We start from the raw sequence: 21,046 nt of genomic DNA, 5'->3' as shown, positions 1-21,046 counted from the left end.
TATTGCACGGAAAAGCATAAAGCTTTATATAAGAAACTTTGCTGTACACACAGAGACATGACATGATATTATAAAACGTTAACCACAGTCAAGCCAACTCTTAACACTGATTCAAGTACCTTACAATATGGAGCCATTGGAGTTTATTATAAAAAAAGATACAAAATAGCCAAGTCAGTCAGCAGAGTCAATTTAGTATTTCTTTTAAACAAAATAGCAATCACAAGTAGAATAACTTCTCACTATGGTAACACTTGACCTTTTCTATAAATCTGGTACCATCGCTTTGATAAAATGAATTTTAGAATACTTTGGAAAAGGTTCAACATTACATTACACACTGCTTCACTACTTAATTTTAAGTAAACATGAATTAAGGCACTATCATTATCTCACTATAAAACACCAGCATCAAACAGTACAAGGTTGTCACTTCATCAGGGAAGCATTTTTACAGACACCATCACACCAACTATCACCATATCATCTACTCTGCCTCATCATACTCATTCTTTCCTCAGTTCACCTCATCCAGTTCCCTACTACATCCAAAACCAACAGAATGAACTACAAACAAACTAACTTTGGTGCGGCAGGTAGCCTAGTGGTTAGAGCGTTGGTGCAGTAACCGAAAGGTTGCTGGATCGAATCCCCGAGCTGACAAGGTAAAAACCTGTCGTTCTGCCCCTGAACAAGGCAGTTCCCCAGTAAGCTGTCATTGTAAATAAGAATGTATTCTTAACTGACTTGCCTAGTTAAATAAACGTTAAAAAGAACAAATAGAACTACACACAGGCCGTGTGCATTTTTTGCAGGTGTAACCTGAGGTAGCTCCTCTCTGAGTACCTCTTCTCGCAGTGTGTACAGGCAAACGGCCTCTCTCCCGTGTGGACCTTCAGGTGCCTCTTCAGCTGGTGCTGGTGGGAGAACCTCTTCTCACACTGGGGGCAGCTGAAGGGTTTCTCCCCTGTGTGGACTCTCTGATGGCTCTTCAGGTGGCCAGCCCGGGCAAAGCGCATTTGACACTGTGTACAGTTGAATGGTTTCTCGCCAGTGTGCATCCTCTGGTGGATCTCCACCTGTTTGGGAAAACTGAAGGCTTTCCCACAGAATGAACATGGGAAGCGCTTCTCTTTAGCGCTGCCAGCTTTACAGATTCCATCTCCACTACTGTCATTTGTTAATGGGCTTGTGTAGCCATTTAGTGTTGAGGCACTGGAATTGTCTGAGGTCTGGTTTAACATTAGGAGAGTGTGAGGAGGACAAGCGCCAGGGAGTGTCTGTGTTGTCGCATAGTCCATGTTCCAGTTGATAGATCCCATAGAAGGCAGACTGAAGGCAGCACCTGTTAGGGGGTTAACCTGAGGTGCCATCAGTCTCTCTGAATCACAACTATAGGAGCAGGACGGAGCATCACTAGCGAAGTCTGTGTCTGTTCTCTCCAGCCGCATACGGACACCTCCCCGACCCTGCAGTCCAAATCTACGTCTCGCCCTGGTCTCAGCCAGTATGTTTTCATGGAGACTAAATTCGGTTGTTTTGTGTTCGACTGTCAGTTTCTGGTTAACAGTGTTCCCCAGCCGGGAGTTGAGTACACTGTCCCATCCACTGACCTCTATTATATCGCCTCTGGTCCTGGCCTGCTCAGTGATGTTGTCCCTTAAGCCTTTGGCTGCACCGTTCTGGGAATCCAAGCTGGCCGCCCAGTCTCCTCTGTTAGCATCCAGCCAACCACCTGCAGGAAGAGGTTACAAAATATACTTTAAAAACATGTAGAGAAAACTCTACATATGGAGTTTTGTCAATTACCTAATAATTTTCATACATAATGTGTGTTTTTGTATGTAAACATAAGTTTTATTTTATTAATGAAGAAAATTAAGGAGGAGACATAATAGCCAGGTGCATCACTATTCCCATTGAAGATCTATTACTGTATGTAGACCATATTATTTCTCTCTTACCTTGCTCCCCCAGCTTTAGTCCACTCAGCAGATCAATGCTCTCTGGTTCATCCTCTATTGTCTCCTCTTTGACCAGCAGCAGATCAGGCTTCCCATCCTCCATGTCTACTGACTGTAAGAGATACAGAGTGAGAGGATGTTGGATCAAGGAATCTGATATGAGCACCCTGCTATGGAGCATCATCTGATTCGGCAATGCGGGATTGTTATGAGTCCTATGCAAACATGTTAGTTGATTTGATCCTATGCAAACGTGTTAGTAGATTTGATTACTTTACCTTCTTTGGTTTGATCATTCAAAGGCATGGTCCCACACTACCTGACAATATATCAAGGCCTGTGCCCTTATACACAAAGAGTCTCCGAGTAGAAGTTCTGATCGAGGATCAGGTCCTCCACCTGATTACATAGTCATTCATTATGATCTAAAAGGCTAAACTGACCCTAGATCAGCACTCCAACTGAGAGGCTTAGTGGAATACGGCCCGACGTAATACCAATCAGACTGTAGTTTACAGTGGGCTCACCTCAGTGATACTGTGTATAGTCCTGTGCTGTACAGCTGGTTCCTCTGTGGGTTCAGGAGGTGTACTCTGGTTGTCTTCCATAACCATGGTCCTCTCAGTGTTCCCCAGACCCTCCCCACACCCCTCCTCCTTCACCAGCAGCACCTCTGGACCCTCCTCCTCCTGGAAGAGACAGGTGATACAGATTACACAGACATACACTCCCTCAGGTATGTACACACAGATAATAAACAGACTTTCAACATGGAGTGTTTACCCATCCCCACTACATTTGAGTCCAATACTGTAGTTAGTGACTTCATTGATGTTAAACTCATCATTGTGGACATAAATATGATGTTGTGGGTAAATATGAGTCAGCTGTGAAGTCAGCTAGAAAATCAAGTCAACCTCATACAAACCCGTCTAAACTATTTTGACGTGTTCGTCAGTGTGTGTACACTATACAGTGCATTTGGAAAGTATCCACACCCCTTGACTTTTTCCACATTTTGTTACGTTACAGATTTATTCTAAAAAATTGAATAAATCGTTTTTTCCTCAATCTACACACAATATCCCATAATGACAAAGCAAAAACAGGTTTAGACATTTTTGCAAATGTATAAAAAAAAAAGTTTTACGTAACTTTTCAGACCCTTTATTCAGTACTTTGCTGTGAAGTACCTTTGGCAGCAATTACAGCCTTGCGTCTTCTTGGGTATGACGCTACAAGCTTGGCACACCTGTATTTTCGGGAGTTTCTCCCATTCTTCTCTGCAGACCAGGTCGTTACACAGTTATTTTCAGGTCTCTCCAGAGATGTTTGATCGGGTTCAAGTCTGGGCTCTGGCCGGGCCACTCAAGGACATTCAGAGACTTGTCCCGAAACCACTCCTGCGTTGTCTTTGTTGTCTGTGTGCTTAGGGTCGTTGTCTGATTGGAAGGTGAACCTTCACCCCGGTCTGAGTTCCTGAGCAGGTTTTCATCAAGTATCTCTCTATGCTCAGTTCATCTTTGCCTCGATCCTAAATAGTCTCCTAGTCCCGGCTGCTGAAAAACATCCCCACAGCATGATGCTGCCACCAACATGCTTCACAGTAGGGATGGTGCCAGGTTTCCGCCAGATGCGACTCAGGCCAAAGAGTTCAGTCTTGGTTTCATCAGACCAGAGAATCTTGTTTATTGTGGTCTGAGAGTCCTTTAGGTTACTTTTGGCAAACTCCAAGCGAGCTGTCATGTAACTTTTACTGAGGAGTGGCTTCCGTCTGGCCACTCTACCATAAAGGCCTGATTGGTGGTGTTGCATTGATGTTTGTCTTTCTGGAAGGCTCTCCCATCTCCACAGGGGAACTCTGGAGCTCTGTCAGAGTGACCATCGGGTTCTTGGGCACCTCGGGTTCTTCTCCCCCGATTGCTCAGTTTGGCCGGGCGGCCAGCTCTAGGATGAGTCTTGTTGGTTCCAAACTTCTTCCATGCTCAAAACCTACACCCCATCCCTTACACTCTGTTCTATGAACTCTGGTCTCTTGGCCATCCCACTCCTACAGGTAGGTCAGCTCAAGCTCAGCCAAGTCAAAGCTCTTATTTGTCCTGGCACCACAATGGTGGAACAGCAGAGTCCCTGCCCATCTTCCAAAAACGTTAAACCCTACCTCTTAAATTAATCCCACCCCCCAGCTAAAAATAAATAAGCAATTTAAAAATGTTCTACCAATGTTATAGTTATTTTTATTTATTATTTAAAAAAATTAAATACCCCCCTTTTCTCCCTAATTTTGTGGTATCCAATTGGTAGTTACAGTCTTGTCCCATCGCCGCAACTCTCGTACAGACTCGGGAGAGGCGAATGTCGAGATCCATGCGTCCTCCGAAACACAACCCAACCAAGCCGCACTGCTTCTTGACACAATGCCCACTTAACCCGGAAGTCAGTTGCACCAATGTGTCGGAGGAAACAAATTACACCTGGTGACCGTGTCAGCGTACATTGCGCCCGGCCCGCCGCAGGAGTCGTAAGTGCGCTATCGGACAAGAACATCCCTGTCGGCCAAACCCTCCCCTAACCCGAATGATGCTGAGCCAATTGTGCGCAGTCCCATGGGTCTCCCAGTTGCGGCCGGCTGCGACAGAGCCTGGACCCGAATCAGAATCTCTAGTGGCATAGGTAGCACTGCACCTCTCGAGAGGCCCATAGTTGAGTTTTTATATTCATTTTTCATTTCTATACGATTTAAGATTTTTTGTTTGAAATGTAGTTTAGGTTAGTTTTCAGATCTGATTTACTTGTTTTTATTTACTTTAAGTTTTATAAAAAATATGTTTTGTTTATATTATTTAGTGTCAGTTTTAGGGACAGAAAGTAACCTGCGCGTGGGAGGCTAACAGCCATTTTTGTCACTATGTGGCAGTAATACATAAGGTGATGGGTCAGGTCATAGGTTAGGTTTAAAGGGATAGTTTACCCAAATTACACATTGGTTTCCTTAACCTGTAAGCAGTCTATGGTCAAGGTACGACGGCAATCCATGCAAAAAAATGTTGGTACCATGACTTGAATGGGATTTTTTGCTACAAATGCTAAAACATTAGCATTTGGAAACAGTGCCAGGAAAACTAAACCAAAGCATGGACTGATGTCAAACCTTGTCCATAGACTGCTTACAGGGTAAGGAAACCAATATGTCATTTTGTGAACTGTCCCTTTAAAGCACGTGTCAAACTCATTCCATGGAGGGCCGAGTGTCTGCGGGTTTTCACTTCTCCCTTATACTTGATTGATGAAATAAGGTCACTAATTAGTAAGGAACTCCCCTCACCCCTTCTTTAAAGGTAGACTCAGCGAGATGTGAGGTAGATGCACCAAGTAAACAGTAATAGTGGAAAAATGACTGAATAAAATACATAATTCAAATACTGAGCTATATTGTATGCAATTCTCGGATGACTGCCTTGCCTGGTTCACCAATTACTTTGCAGACAGAGTTCAGTGTGTCAAATCGGAGGGCATGCTGTCCGGTCCTCTGGCAGTCTCTATGGGGGTGCCACAGGGTTCAATTCTCGGGCCGACTCTTTTCTCTGTATATATCAATGATGTTGCTCTTGCTGCGGGCGATTCCCTGATCCACCTCTACGCAGACGACACCATTCTATATACTTTCGGCCCGTCATTGGACACTGTGCTATCTAACCTCCAAAACGAGCTTCAATGCCATACAGCACTCCTTCCATGGCCTCCAACTGCTCTTAAACGCGAGTAAAACCAAATGCATGCTTTTCAACCGATCGCTGCCTGCACCCGCATGCCCGACTAGCATCACCACCCTGGATGGTTCCGACCTTGAATATGTGGACATCTATAAGTACCTAGGTGTCTGGCTAGACTGCAAACTCTCCTTCCAGACTCACATCAAACATCTCCAATCGAAAATCAAATCAAGAGTCTGCTTTCTATTCCGCAACAAAGCCTCCTTCACTCACGCCGCCAAGCTTACCCTAGTAAAACTGACTATCCTACCGATCCTCGATTTCGGCGATGTCATCTACAAAATGGCCTCCAACACTCTACTCAGCAAACTGGATGCAGTCTATCATAGTGCCATCCGTTTTGTCACCAAAGCACCTTATACCACCCACCACTGCGACTTGTATGCTCTAGTCGACTGGCCCTCGCTACATATTCGTCGCCAGACCCACTGGCTCCAGGTCATCTACAAGTCCATGCTAGGTAAAGCTCCGCCTTATCTCAGTTCACTGGTCACGATGGCAACACCCATCCGTAGCACGCGCTCCAGCAGGTGTATCTCACTGATCATCCCTAAAGCCAACACCTCATTTGGCCGCCTTTCGTTCCAGTACTCTGCTGCCTGTGACTGGAACGAACTGCAAAAAATCGCTGAAGTTGGAGACTTTATCTCCTCACCAACTTCAAACATCAGCTATCCGAGCAGCTAACCGATCGCTGCAGCTGTACATAGTCTATTGGTAAATAGCCCACCCATTTTCACCTACCTCATTCCCATACTGTTTTTATACTGTTTTTTTATTTATTTATTTACTTTTCTGCTCTTTTGCACACCAATATCTCTACCTGTACATGACCATCTGATCATTTATCACCCCAGTGTTAATCTGCAAAATTGTATTATTCGCCTACCTCCTCATGCCTTTGCACACATTGTATATAGACTGCCCATTTTTTTTTCTACTGTGTTATTGACTTGTTAATTGTTTATTCCATGTGTAACTCTGTGTTGTCTGTTCTCACTGCTATGCTTTATCTTGGCCAGGTCGCAGTTGCAAATGAGAACTTGTTCTCAACTAGCCTACCTGGTTAAATAAAGGTGAAATAAATAAAAAAAATTAAAAAAAATGTATTTTTTAAATGTATGGTATTTTTAACTAATACAATTGCTCAGAGAAAGATTTTCACAAAAAGATAAATGATTGACACTCCTGTTTTCAATACCTCACCGTGCGAAGATTATAGCACTGAGCCTTTTTATAAAATGTTTTATAAAATTGTAGAATACATTAGGAGGATGGATCTTAGACCATACAGAATCTTTCCAGATCATTGGTATCCTTTGTCTGCGCTTATGGACTGCCCTCTTCAATTCAAACCACAGGTTTTCAATGGGATTAGTTTCAATTGACCATTTCTTTGTGGATTTTGACGTGTGCTTGTGGTTATAGTCTTGCTGGAAGATCCACTTGAGGCCAAGTATCACCTTCCTTGCAGAGGCAACCAGGTTTTTGGCTAAAATGTCCTGGTACTGAGTAAAGTTCATGATGCCTTTGACCTTAACCAGGGCCCCAGGACCAGTGGAAGCAAAACAGCCCCATAAAAGATCCACCACCATATATTAGTGGGCATGGGGTTCTTATCTGCGTATGCATTCTCATTTCAACACCAAACCCACCACTGGTGTGCAAGGCCAAAGAGCTCAGTTCTTAATCAATGAAGACTTCTCCGAAAGTTACGCCTCAAGAAACGACCCGCTTTCTTTGAACAGCAAAAGAGAGGCAACATAACGTACCTGAAGTACGACCAGCTGGTGTTTCACCCCCTCCGCCCAGTAGGCCTACTGCAGGCGACATTGCTGTAGCCCACTGACCTATTCCTTTAAATCATTTGACTTTTTTTATCTTAAAAAAATTATCTTTCTCCCCAACTCACTATGGACATTTCCAGCATAATTTTATGGTGGTTTGGGGAAGGCTTAAAACAAAATCATTTAAAATAATGCGCCTATGTATCATCTGTATTCATAAGTGGAGGCTCCTCAGAGGAGGAAGGGGAGGACCATCCTCCTCAGTGAATTTAATACAAATAGTTAAACATTTAAAAAGTTGTCCTTTTTAGATAAAAACTATAAAATATATTCACAATACCAAATAATTGATTAAAACACACTGTTTTGCAATGAAGGTTGACAGTAGCCTCAACAGCACTCTAACGTAAGTACCATGGTGTAGCCGGAGGACAGCTAGTTTCCGTCTTACTCTGGGTACATTGATTTCAATACAAAACCTAGGGGGCTCATGGTTCTCACCCCCTTCCATAGACTTACACAGCAAAATTATGACAACTTCCAGAGGACATCCCCCAACCTATCAGAGCTCTTGCAGCATGAACTGACATGTTTTATACCCAATCAAAGGATTAGAGAATGTACTGAAAGCATAAGCTACAGCTAGCTAGCGCTGCAGTGCATAAAATATGGTGAGTAGTTGACTCAAAGACAATAGTTTTTAACAAATTCATTTCTTCCAAAATGGAGGAGCGAGAGAGCAAAACTATCACTATTTTCATATCTAGCAAACGCAGCTAGCTAGTTTAGCCTACTCAAACACCCGGCTCAAACAGAGGAATGCTATGTTAGCTAGCTATGACTATCCAACACTGGAACTCTTCCAAGTCAAGGTAAGCTTTTGGTTTTATTAATTTATTGCCACCGGGGGGCCCCAGTGACTGTACTGCATGATTGTAGCTATGTTGACTATGATGTTACTTTAGCTAATATGGTGACAACGATGTAGGCTGTGTGTAGCCGTTATGATATGAATGTTTTGCTTGGAAATGCTTTTTCGCCTGGTAGCAGACAATGTGCTGTGCATTGAAGTCCACAAGCAAAGGGAAAAGGTGAGAGGAAGAGAGCGCATACATGCGAGAAGGAATACAACAAACTGTATGTAGCTATGAAAGTGAATTGTTTGTGTGTGATCAGGGGTGTATTCATTCCGTCAATTCTGTTGAAAAACATTTCTTAAACAGAAGCAAACGGAACGAAATGGGGATTAACATACCTAGCTTTGTCCAATAGAAACTCTCGTTTGGAACTGTTGGACTAATGATTACACCTTAGATCAGCTAGATGTGTGCAAGGCGGTATTGAATGTGTGTGATGGAAATGTTTACGTTTGTGTTTTTGTAAAAACCTATTTCTGTATTCATGCAAGTGACTGATTGAATGAATCCTCATGATCTGCAATTTGGCAGCCCAGAACCTTGTTTAGAGAAAGGGATATCTCCATTTCAAGGGCACAGCTTAGAGAGAAGCCTTTTGAGGTATTGGTCTGTCACATTCCAAACATTACTGATTCATTAAATATGAATGTTGAATAAGCTAAATCATGCAAATATAACTTGTCTGGTAATAAGAACTAACGGGACTACCCCAGTAGATTGACATGTGTACTTGATGCATTGAGTTGGTTGGAACCTCTCCAGCACGCTGATAATAAACAATGATTCATTTAAGATTGACTTTGAGTCTCCCTGTGTAAGAATTTCCACGACAATTTGGCATCACGAACTGGATGATTGATTCTACCTGCGGAGCTTTCCAGTTGGGGGTCTGCGAGGAAAACCGGTGGCGCATTTTGAGGGAAATTCCCACCTTATTGTTAACTGCCCAGGAGGAGACATCATCTGCGAACAATTGAAGGACGGCAAATTATTTCAGTAAGTCAATTTTAAATTATTATTTATTTATTTATTATAAAACCAATACAATTAAGGTGAATAATGCATAAAAAGGTACCCGTAGTCTTATAGAAGACTAGAGCGAGGGCGTAACAGTACCATGGAAGCCCCGCTGACAGCTGTCTGTAGACATTTATTGAAGTGTATACGTGGCCTGCAGCCACTAACAATGACACGTGGTGTTATTAAATATACAGTGCCTTCGGAAAGTATTCAGATCCCTTGACTTTTTCCACATTCTGTTACGTTACAGCCTTTCTAAAATTGATTACATTTTAAAAATCCTCAGCAATCTACACACAAGACCCCATATTGACAAAATGTAAACAGGCTTTAATATTTTTTTTGCAAATGATTTGTAACACAACAACAGATACCTAATTTACATAAGTATTCAGACCCTTTGCTATGAGACTCGAAATTGAGCACAGGTGCATCCTGTTTCCATTGATCATCCTTGAGATGTTTCTACAACTTGATTGGAGTCCACCTGTGGTAAGTTAAATTGATTGGACATGATTTGGAAAGGCACACATCTGTCTATATAAAGGTCCCACAGTTGACAGTGCATGTCAGAGCAAAAGAACAAGCCATGAGGTTGAAGCAATTTTCCGTTGAGCTCCGAGACAGGATTGTGTCGGCACAGATCTGGGGAAGGGTACCAAACAATTTCTGCAGCATTGAAGGTCCCCAAGATTCTTAAATGGAAGAAGTTTGGCACCACCAAGACTCTTCCTAGAGCTGGCCGCCCGACCAAACTGAGCAATAACGGGAGAAGGACCTTGGTCAGGGGGTCACTCTGACAGAGCTCTAGAATTCCTCTGTGGAGATGGGAGAACCAGAAGGACAACCATCTCTGCAGCACCACCAATCAGGCCTTTATGGTAGAGTGGCCAGACGGAAGCCACTCCTCAGTAAAAGGCACATGACAGCCCGCTCTGAATTTGCCGAAAGGCACCTAAGGACTCTGACCATGAGAAACAAGATTCTCTGGTCTGATGAAACCAAGATTGAACTCTTGAATGCCAAGCGTCACGTCTGGAGGAAACCTGGCACCATCCCTACAGTGACACATGGTGGTGGCAGCATCATGCGGTGGGGATGTTTTCAGTGTCAGGGACTGAGAGACTATTCAGGATCGATGCAAAGATGAACAGAGCAGTACAGAGAGATCTTTGATGAAAACCTGCTCCAGAGCAGTCAGGATCTCAGACTGGGGCAAAGGCTCACCTTCCAACAGGACAATGACCCTAAGGACACAGCCAAGACAATGCAGAAGTGGCTTCAGGACAAGGGTCTGAATAGTTATGTAAATGTGACATTTCAGTTTTGCATTTTTAATAAATTAGCAAAAATTTCTAAAAACCTGTTTTTGCTTTGTCATTATGGGCTATTGTGGGTAGATTGATGAGGGGGAAACTGTTTAATCAATTTTAGAATAAGGCTGTAACCTAACAAAATGTGGAAAAAGTCAAGGGGTCTGAATACTTTCAGAAGGCAGAGTAGGAGATACATATTGTGCATAGGAAGTAACGACAAGAGAATCATTGAAGATGCACATGGGGTAATAATGTAGGGACTCAATCTAGGGATTCCATCCACCACCGCCCATCGTAGTCTGGGACTACTAGTTTATAAGAAATAGCGTCAAAGAGAACCGTTGAAGATACATAGGATGTAATGATAGAAAAGTCAACGTGGTCTGAGAACCACTGATAATAGCACAAGGTGTTATTGTAGGCATTTAGAATTGTTGAAGTTGCACATGGAGTGTTGTGGATGTGAATACCTAAGTATAGTTATATAAGGAAAATAATGAATACCCCAACCAGTTCTGTGTGAGCTGAGTTTTCAGGTCTATAACATTATATAGGGATTCTGTATGTAGATATGAAAGAAAATAGTATTATTCCTGAATATGCTGTTAAATAGAAGACTAGAGTGAATATTTAAACCCCTGTATGAATAGAACACTGGTGTATAGGATGAATTTGTGATGTAACAAATGTATAATGGGTTACTAGAGATCTGATGAAGTAAACAATAGAACAAATATATATAGAACCTGCTAATCCACAATTAGACGTACATAAGTGGTGTAAAAAGTATTCTGAGAAATGTTAAGTGGTCCCTTGATGGATCATTTGAGAAAGATAGGGTTAATTAAAGCATTGTATAGGATTTGACTTACCCCTAACCAATAAAAGTATAACCACTTTCTTCCACCCTGGTAATACATTTTGAAATAAACCTCATACCTTGTTAAATAGAACCAATTCTGTATTCACCTAATCAACCGTTACAAATGCTAGGTAGAGACTTATTATGGACAGAGCATGTGATATACAGGGGACAGATATAGAGTTAATACATATTGATCCCTCCAAAGCATTACATATGAATCTTAAAATAGACATTTAATAAGTGTGAAGGAACAAAGTGAATGGTAATGGGCTTTCAGATAGCACTCTAATAGTGCAATATCTTAGTAATTGAAGAAGTAAATGTTTCAATACAAGATCACATTACGAACAGAGGGATTGAGCATTAGGACTGATATTAAATTAGAGGCAGCCATCTGGTGTTTGGGTTACAGATAAGCTTCCTGTGGAACAACAGCTAGCCGCCAGTACTCACTGAGGAAAAAAACAGGCTGTAAGGGACACAGTGGGGAAATTTGGAACAGAGGCATGAATAATTTAAATTACATGTTTTTGAGAATTTCCAATTATTATTCTATAGTGTGGGTAGCACAAGTGATTTAAGTATTGTCGAGCATTGTAACCTGCAGTAGCGCAGAGGTCTAAGCAGTGTGCTCCGGCCCCGAGCCTCATGAATTTGCGCCCAGTGATCTAGTGGCAAGCCTGAGCCTACATTAGGGCCACAAGTGAATTGCATTTATTTCAAAAGTTTTCTAGAAGTAAAACAAATAGTCTGATAATTTACAATTCTGAGAAAAGTGTATCAGCTCAACAAAATCATCTGGGATAGGCTCAAACATCTTGACAGCTTTACAAAATGAAATATTAAGGCTACACAATACAGGCTTTCAATCCACACCAAAGACAATAACTAAATTGACAAATTATACACAGCCTAATTATAAAACTAGGCGAACATCAACACTGGAGGAAAATATATCGTTCTACAGTAGGCCTACATCTGTCAATCAACTGATGGCTTTATGCTTGATGCAAAAATGTGGTGGGAGGCTCCGTATGGAAGGTGTGAAGCAATTGCGGCGCCTACGGAAGCATGCAGGGGCCAAATTGAGCTCCGTACCACATCGCTTCTCGTCTCCCAAATTTTGTAACAATGCAGAGGACTCCGTATAGCTCCACATTGACATGATTGGCTGATGGTAGGTGGGGGGGGCAGGAGGTCCTGTATAAACACAAACTCACTTCCCTGACAAGTTCCTTCACAACAGCTCTGCGAAGCACAAGATGTATGAATTCCCTGACTCCTGCCGAAGCAGTATCACCGTAAATGCTACACGGCCAATGCAGATGTCGGATTGACCATGCAGCGCCTTTTACGGGTAGCCTACAGAATGTAGTTTATTGGAATATAACCAAATGGCATATTGTAACCAGTGCCTGCCCTCGGTCAAAGAGTCTAAACAAGACGTTGGTTGCTCCCGTGGGAGATCAGGTTACACTTCCAACTTTCTAGATATGTTCGCCCTCTGGTTGGTGTTGTCATCGGAAAGACCTAGCTCTTTTTGAACAGACTAAGGGCGATTGACAAGCATTCCGTACAACAGAAAAAAGGATTTCCTTGTTTACCACGGCAAATCTACTGTGGCAATTTACCCGACACTTTGTATGAATGGAAACTAATGTTGGTGTAGCGTAGGCTATTGTTATTATTTTGTTTCCTTTTTATGTTATCCAAAAGTGTCTGGTATGGTCATTTCTTATCAAGATCAGGGGTAAAATATCCCTAGACTGTCCATATTTGAAATGTGTAACTTAATCAAGTCAATCAGGGGGATTGAGTTATTTGTGCCAGAAATGCGTTGGCCGGAATCGAACCCCCGCCAAAACAGTATTGAAGGCAGCAGAATTATATTTTGACAGATCATTCGTAACCTTAAGATACACTTGTATGTAGTGGCCTAGTGAAGACCAATATCCATATTGTGTTATTAAGCTATGTAAAACGACAATTGATGTATATGGCTGCTGCATTTCAGATACATTTTTGTACATTTGAATTTTGCAGTAATAGGGCCTAGCGTTTGAGTGAGCGAGAATATATATTTTTTTTATAGCAAGCGCTGATCCCAATGGCTTGACTGCCCCTGCATGGAGAGAAAGAGAACTGATTTCAGGGATTCATTTGAATTTCCTGATGCAGCAGGAAAATTCTCTGCGACAGAAGAGTGATCAAGTACAGCGCCCTTAACCACTGCGCCACCCGGGAGGCTTGTTTCAGTAATTTTGATCATAAACACATTTCTTATATCTTGCCATTATTATACTTAAGAATCACTGCTACAAGTAGCAATCTGACAACATATTTACTCATTTATTTTAAAATCGGGGGTCTCTGGTCTCTTAATTTCCCGTTATTTTAACTCGTTTGTACCAGCTCTCAAAGCAATCAGGTCAATAGAATTTGTTTCAGTAAATTTGACCCCTTTTTCTCCCCAATTTCGTGATATCCAATTGTTGTAGTAGCTACTATCTTGTCTCATCGCTACAACTCCCGTACGGGCTCGGGATAAACGAAGGTTGAAAGTCATGCGTCCTCCGATACACAACCCAGCCAGCCGTACTGCTTCTTAACCAACCCGGAAGCCAGCCGCACCAATGTGTCGGAGGCTACACCGTGCACCTGGCAACCTTGGTTAGCGTGCACTGCGCCCGGCCCGCCACAGGAGTCGCTGGTGCGCGATGAGACAAGGACATCCCTACCGACCAAGACCTCCCGGTCGCGGCGGTTATGACAGAGCCTGGGCGCGAACCCAGGGACTCTGATGGCACAGCAGTACAGCGCCCTTAACCACTGCGCCACCCGAGAGGCTTGTTTCAGTAATTTTGATCACACATTGCTATATTTACAGAAAAACGTTTTGATATCTACTGGTCGGATGTTGTAAATGAAACTGCTGCTCAAAAGCCCAATAACATTTTCCATGGCATTTTCGTTCAATGATTAGTATCGCAAAACTTTATTTGTAATTAAATGTTGACAACTGGTTTAAATCAAATAAGTTGTCCCTAAAAAAAAATGTAAAGCTATCACATGCATTTTATTGCCCGAAAAAATAATACATTTCCTTTACTACCCTGTGTTAAAATGACCAAATCCCAAGGTGTTCTTTACATTGACAAAAATAATTAACTGGGAAAATCCCATTTCATTTGTCTGAAATAAAATTGCGAGAAGTATTGGTGTCATCAGACGAATTCAACCTCTCATCCCAAGTAAAATAATATTAAATCTGTAATACACCTTAATGCATCCTTATGTTGCAATATAGTCTAGGCCCCTCAAACTCAACTCTGGAAGTCGAAGCCAGTTCTGCTGCATTTTTTTCTCCATTGTTCCGCTCAACTTATGGACTGATTTTAGACCTGGTACAATTAATTATCAGGTAGAACAGAAAACAAGCAGGTTCTGGACCTCATTGGGTAAGAGTTGAATAGTCCTGGTCTAGGCCAAAGCTTACAAAAGTAACATATCATTCTCCAAAAACGTTTTGTGATGCTGGCAACTCATTCAGACAGTCGTGCCAGTTCCTCTCCACTTTTCCATCGCCTATTAGTTCTTAATATTTATGACATCAACCAACCTAGAATCTGTTTGCTTTTCAAATCAAAACATATGTACTCCCGGTTTCTTTTGAATTTTTCATCTCCTACAGAGGTCCACCTCAAGCACTTATTTTAAATTTTTAGGCTTATATATGCCTTATATATATATCACACAATATCATATCTGGATGCAATATTCTACCCACAAATATTCAACATTAATCTGTTACTCTCGTTATTCTAAATGCATCTGTGGATCCTTTCTGCTGATAACACTGAAAATGAATCTGTGTCTTTAATGCTGGGTTTGATCTAAACATCAGACGCTATAGAGTGGAATGGGTACTTCCTATGTTACATAGTGGAATGGTTTTTCTGCTGGTGTATCCTGAGGTTGCTCCTCTCTGAGAACCTCTTCCTGCAGTGCGTACATGCAAATGGCCTCTCTCCCGTGTGGACCTTCAGGTGCATCTTCAGCTGGTCCTGGCGGGAGAACCTCTTCTCACAATGGGGGCAGCTGTAGGGTTTCTCCCCTGTGTGGACCCTCTGGTGCCTCTTTAGGTGACAAGCCTGGGAAAAGCACATATGACACTGGGTACAGCTGTAGGGTTTCTCCCCTGTGTGGACCCTCTGGTGGATCTCCACTTTCTGGGGGCAGCTGAAGCCTTTGTTACAGAACATGCAGAGGAACCGTTTCTCTTTACTAATGCCGGATGTTGCTCCCCCTCCACGAGCCATGGCTCTTTGGTCATTTGAGTTCAACACTTGATCGAAAACGACACAGCCGTGTGAATCGGAAGGTGCCATCGACGTGGACACTGGGACACGATCCCTGAATGCGTGTAAAGGGGAGTGCGTGACAACATTTATATTTGTGTCCAAGCTTTCTCTGTAATCTAAGAAATCTCTACCCTGTGAGTGTCTGTCTCCTAGGTGACAATCTGCATTCCATGTGGGAGGAGCGTCGCCCTCCACTTTCACCTCGTCTACCACTATAACCTCTCGTTTCTTATCTAGGCACCCTTCAGAGTATACACTACTACTGTACTGGTTCCAGTCCTCTCTAAACAGATGAGTCTGTGTCTCTAAACCCAAGGATATGTTGCCAGGGTCCATCTCTGTAGCGTAAGAACAAGGCAGATCATCAACACCAGTGTCTAATGCGTCACCATCTCCACAGGAATTAACCGTCCTCTGGCTCTGGTGAAATACCGGTAAGTACTCTGAGCTGGAAGCAGGAGGAGAGCCCAGTGGCCGCAGCTCCAGTCTCTCTGAGTCTGATCTGTGGTCAGATCCTGTGGGTAAGAGCCTGTGTGTTACAGTTAAAGTCTCTGTATCTGTCTCTGACTTGAGGACGGTGTTCGGCGTTCCACTGACCTCCGTGATGCTGTGTTGGGTCCTGGGCTGAGGCGAGGCGGCGGGGTCCTCCCTGGACACAGGGGGCACTCCAGTCAATCCAATCTGGATGTCTCTGCTGTGTCTTGTGTCCTCTCCTTCAGTTCTCTCCTGCTTGACCCCAGGACCTGCAACCCCTGTATCTGCAGACTGACAGAAGAAGAGAGGAGGTTATTGCAGGTACATGAGTTGAATTGGATAACAATGTCGTAGGGAAGTCTCACAAGCTCCCCTATGGCAGAGAAATAAGGATGTACAGTACCAGTCAACATTTTGGACACACCTACTCATTCAAAGGTTTTTCTTTATTTTTACTATTTTATACATTGTAGAATAATAATCAAAACTTTGAAATAACACATGGAATCATGTAGTAACCAAAAAAGTGTTAAACAAATCTAAATATATTTCATATTTGAGATTCTTCAGTAGCCCCCCTTTGCCTTGACGGCGTCGCACACTCTTGGCATTCTCTCAACCAGCTTCATGAGGTAGTCACCTGAAATGCATTTAAATTAACAGATGTGCCTTGTTAAAAGTTAATTTGTGGAATTTCTTTCCTTCTTAATGTGTTTGAGCCAATCAGTTGTGTTTTGGTAAAGTAGGGGTAGTATACAGAAGATAGACCTTTTTGGTAAATGACCAAGTCCATATTATGGCAAGAACAGCTCAAATAAGCAAAGAGAAACGACATGTCCATCAATACTTTAAGACATGAAGGTCAGTCAATATGGAACATTTGAATAACAAAGTTTCTTCAAGTGCAGTCGCAAAAACCATCAAGTGCTATGATGAAACTGGCTCTCATGAGGACCGCCACAGGATAGGAAGAACGCGTATTTCTGCTACAGAGGATAAGTTCATTAGAGTTACCAGCCTCAGAAATGGCAGCCCAAATAAATGCTTCACAGAGTTCAAGTAACAGACACATCTCAACATCAACTGTTCAGAGGAGACTGCGTGTATCAGGCCTTCATGGTCGAATTTCTGCAAAGAAACCACTACTAAAGGACACCAATAAGAAGAAGAAACTTGCTTGGGCCAAGAAACATGAGCAATGGACATTAGACTGGTGGAAATATGTCCTTTGGTCCGAGTTCAAATGTGAGATTTTTGGTTCCAACCACCGTATCTTTGTGAGACGCAAAGTAGGTGAACGGATGATCTCCGCATGTGTGGTTCCCGTGAAACATGGAGGAGGTGTGATGGTTTGGGGGTACTTTGCTGGTGACACTGTCTGTGATTTATTTAGAATTCAAGGCACACTTCACCAGCATGGCTACCACATTATTCTGCAGCGATACGCCATCCCACCTGGTTTTCGCTTAGTGGGACTATCATTTGTTTTTCAACAGGACAATGACCCAACACACCTCCAGGCTGTTGAATGGCTATTTGAACAAGGAGAGTGATGGAGTGCTGCATCAGATGACCTGGCATCCACAACCTCAACCTAATTGAGATGGATTAGGATGAGTTGGACCGCAGAGTGAAGGAAAAGCATCCAACAAGTGCTCAGCATATGTGGGAACTCCTTCAAGAAAAGCATTCCAGGTGAAGCTGGTTGAGAGAATGCAAAGCGTGTGCAAAGCTGCCATCAAGGCAAAGGGTGGCTACTTTGAAGAATCTCAAATATTAAATATATTTTGATTTGTTTAACACTTTTTTGGTTACCACATGAATACATATGTGTTATTTCATAGTTTGATGTGTTCACTATTATTCTACAATGTATAAAATAGTAAAATTAAGAAAAACCCTTGAATGAGTAGCTGTGTCCAAACTTTTGACTGGTACTGTACATGTAAACAAGTAAATAGCTTAGGGGAGCCTTTCTGAAATAAATTGGCCACATTTGATGTACTGTAATTTTGATGTAAAACTATTACACTAACCTCTATCACGATAACGTGCTGGGTTGAGGTTCCACTCCCCTCATCAACAGTGATTGGTTGGTCATCTCTCCATGTATTGTCTCCCGCTGGCTTCACAAAGCTCCTGTAGCCTCCAGTGAGATTTCCTTCAACAGAGATTTAATTGGGTGGGAAAAATGTGGTTAGATTAGCTACTGTCAATGCTCAATTGTATATTGTACCCAATTGACAATGTCTAGAATTGGCAAGGATGTAAGGTAACACCTTATAACTTACTGATAGACTATTTATAGATAATTTGATTGTTTCATGCACCATATTGTTTTCATTGAGGAAATAATAGTAAATGCAATAAATCAAGTAATCAGAGGAATGATTGCATACTATTCAAAAACTGACCATGACCGAATTCTAGGTAACACATCTTTAACACATGTGCAGAGGGGAACGGGGCGAAAGGCACTAGCTATATATGAACGGTGACAGGCTGCACAGCCTCGGCCTTCCGGGAAATAGTGTCTGTGTGCAAAGATATCTAAGTAAGCAATCAGGGGAATTATTGCATTCTATCCGAAAACTGACCAAGACACAATTCTGGGTAATATACATTTGAACACATGTGCAGACGGGAACAGGGCGACAGCCCCAGCCTTGTGCAAAATGTACCTCTGGCCATTCCTCTGTATCGGTCGAGGATCTTGACACTACTGGGACGACAGGCGAGGACGCGGTCTCGCATTGTCCTCTCTGTGCGCTCCCGTGTCACCTTCTGTTCCAATAGCTGTAGTTTCCTGCGTAATGTCCTGTTTTCTTTCTGGCTTTGAGTTATTTCCAAACGAAACACTGCATAGTCGTCGTCTACGAGTTTACAGATGTCTGCCACGGCTGTATTCGCTAGCACCTCCATAATGGAGGCTATTTGAGAGTGAAAAACCATACAGTTAGCCATTGTTAGCAGCTAGCTAGCGTTACCTAGATACAATCTATCAACCAAATCCTGTCTGCAATGCGAATTAAACACTACCTTGGGTAAGTATGTGATGCTGGGTAGTTAAATTAGTCATATTTTGAGTACCAAGGTGTTCATAAACGTCTACATAACAACAATAAAAACGCTATTGTGGAAATTGTTCTTGGTCACTGTTCACTTCCGTTTTCTTCTTCTTCGTGTGATTTTCCGTCAGAGAAACCACTTTCGTCACAATTTCTAATACCAGAGAGAAAGAGGAAGAAACATGCCCAACTCCGCAGAAAATCTGTCTCCTCCCAGCAGGTGGCGTTTTTTTCGTGTTTTCGCCAACCAAGAAATGAGTTTTTGTTAGGTCAATGAGTGTCGAATTTGTTAAACAAATTGTTTTATGGCTATGTGGGTTTATTTGATCGAATAATAGTTTCGTAATGCTTAAGTTGCTACGAGTGTACTGATATAAGATGTCCCGGAAACTCTGAGGAAAAACCGCTTTATATCAAATCACATTTTATTGGTCACATACACATGGTTAGCAGATGTCAGATGTTATTGCGGGAGTCGCGAAATGCTGGTGCTTCCAGTTCCGACAGTGCAGCAATATCTAACAATTCCACAACAAATACCTAATATACACAAATCTAAGTCAAATAAATATATATTTATTTTATTTTACCTTTATTTAACTAGGCAAGTCAGTTAAGAACATTTTTTTTTTTCAATGATGGCCTAGGAACAATGGGTTAACTGCCTTGTTCAGGGGCAGAACTACAGATTTTTACCTTGTCAGCTCAGTGATTAGATCTTGCAACCTTTCGGTTACTAGACCAACGCTCTGACCACTGGAATAAGAATATATAAATGTATAGATGAGCAATGTGAGAGCGGTGTAGGCTGCTAGGATGCAATAGATAGTATAGAATACAGTATATACATATGAGATGAGTAATGCAAGATATGTAAACATTATTAAAAAAATTGGCATTATTAAAGTGACTAGTGTTCCATTTATTAAAGTGGCCAATGATTTAAAGTCTGTATGTAGGCAGCAGCCTCTCTGCTAGCGATGGCTGTTTTTCAGTCTCTCGGTCCCAGCTTTGATGCACCTGTACTGACCTCACTATCTGGATGGTAGTGGGGTGAACAGGCAGTGGCCCGGGTGGTTGTTGTCCTCTGATCTTTTTGACCTTCCTGTGACATCGGGTGCTGTTGGTGTCCTGGAGGGCAGGTAGTTTGCCCCCGGTGATGCGTTGTGCAGACTGCACCACCCTCTGGAGAGCCCTGCGGTTGTGGGCGGTGCAGTTGCCGTATCAGGCAGTGATATAGCCTGACAGGATGCTCTCAATTGTGCATCTTTAAAAGTTTGTGAGGGTTTTAGGTGACAAGCCATATTTCTTCAGCCTCACCACACTGTATGTGTGGGTGGACCCTTTCAGTTTGTCTGTGATGTGTACGCCGAGGAACTTTCCACCTTCTCCACTGCTGACCCATCTATGTGGATGGAGGGGTGCTCCCTCTACTGTTTCCTGAAGTCCACGATCATCTCCTTTGTTTTGTTGACGTTGAGTCAGAGGTTATTTTCCTGAC

The 21,046-nt window shown here is 42.5% G+C and overlaps 1 protein-coding gene across 1 annotated transcript; it reads right to left on the bottom strand.

The window, feature by feature from the left end:
* Positions 1 to 126: 126 nt before the first annotated feature.
* LOC115137463 (uncharacterized) lies at positions 127 to 19,677 on the bottom strand. Its single transcript, XM_065024880.1, has 7 exons — positions 19,517 to 19,677; positions 19,159 to 19,407; positions 18,514 to 18,638; positions 16,601 to 16,768; positions 2,492 to 2,653; positions 1,965 to 2,076; positions 127 to 1,735 (listed from the first exon to the last, which is right to left on the bottom strand). Exons 1-7 carry the CDS (start codon positions 19,554 to 19,556, stop codon positions 786 to 788), a joined length of 1,806 nt encoding a protein of 601 aa, XP_064880952.1. The 5' UTR covers positions 19,557 to 19,677; the 3' UTR covers positions 127 to 785.
* Between the last annotated feature and the right edge of the window lie 1,369 nt (positions 19,678 to 21,046).

The sequence above is a fragment of the Oncorhynchus nerka genome, linkage group LG11 (assembly GCF_034236695.1).
Source record: "Oncorhynchus nerka isolate Pitt River linkage group LG11, Oner_Uvic_2.0, whole genome shotgun sequence".
Classification (NCBI taxonomy): Eukaryota; Metazoa; Chordata; class Actinopteri; order Salmoniformes; family Salmonidae; genus Oncorhynchus; species Oncorhynchus nerka.
This window is presented reverse-complemented; position numbering and strand designations above follow the sequence as displayed.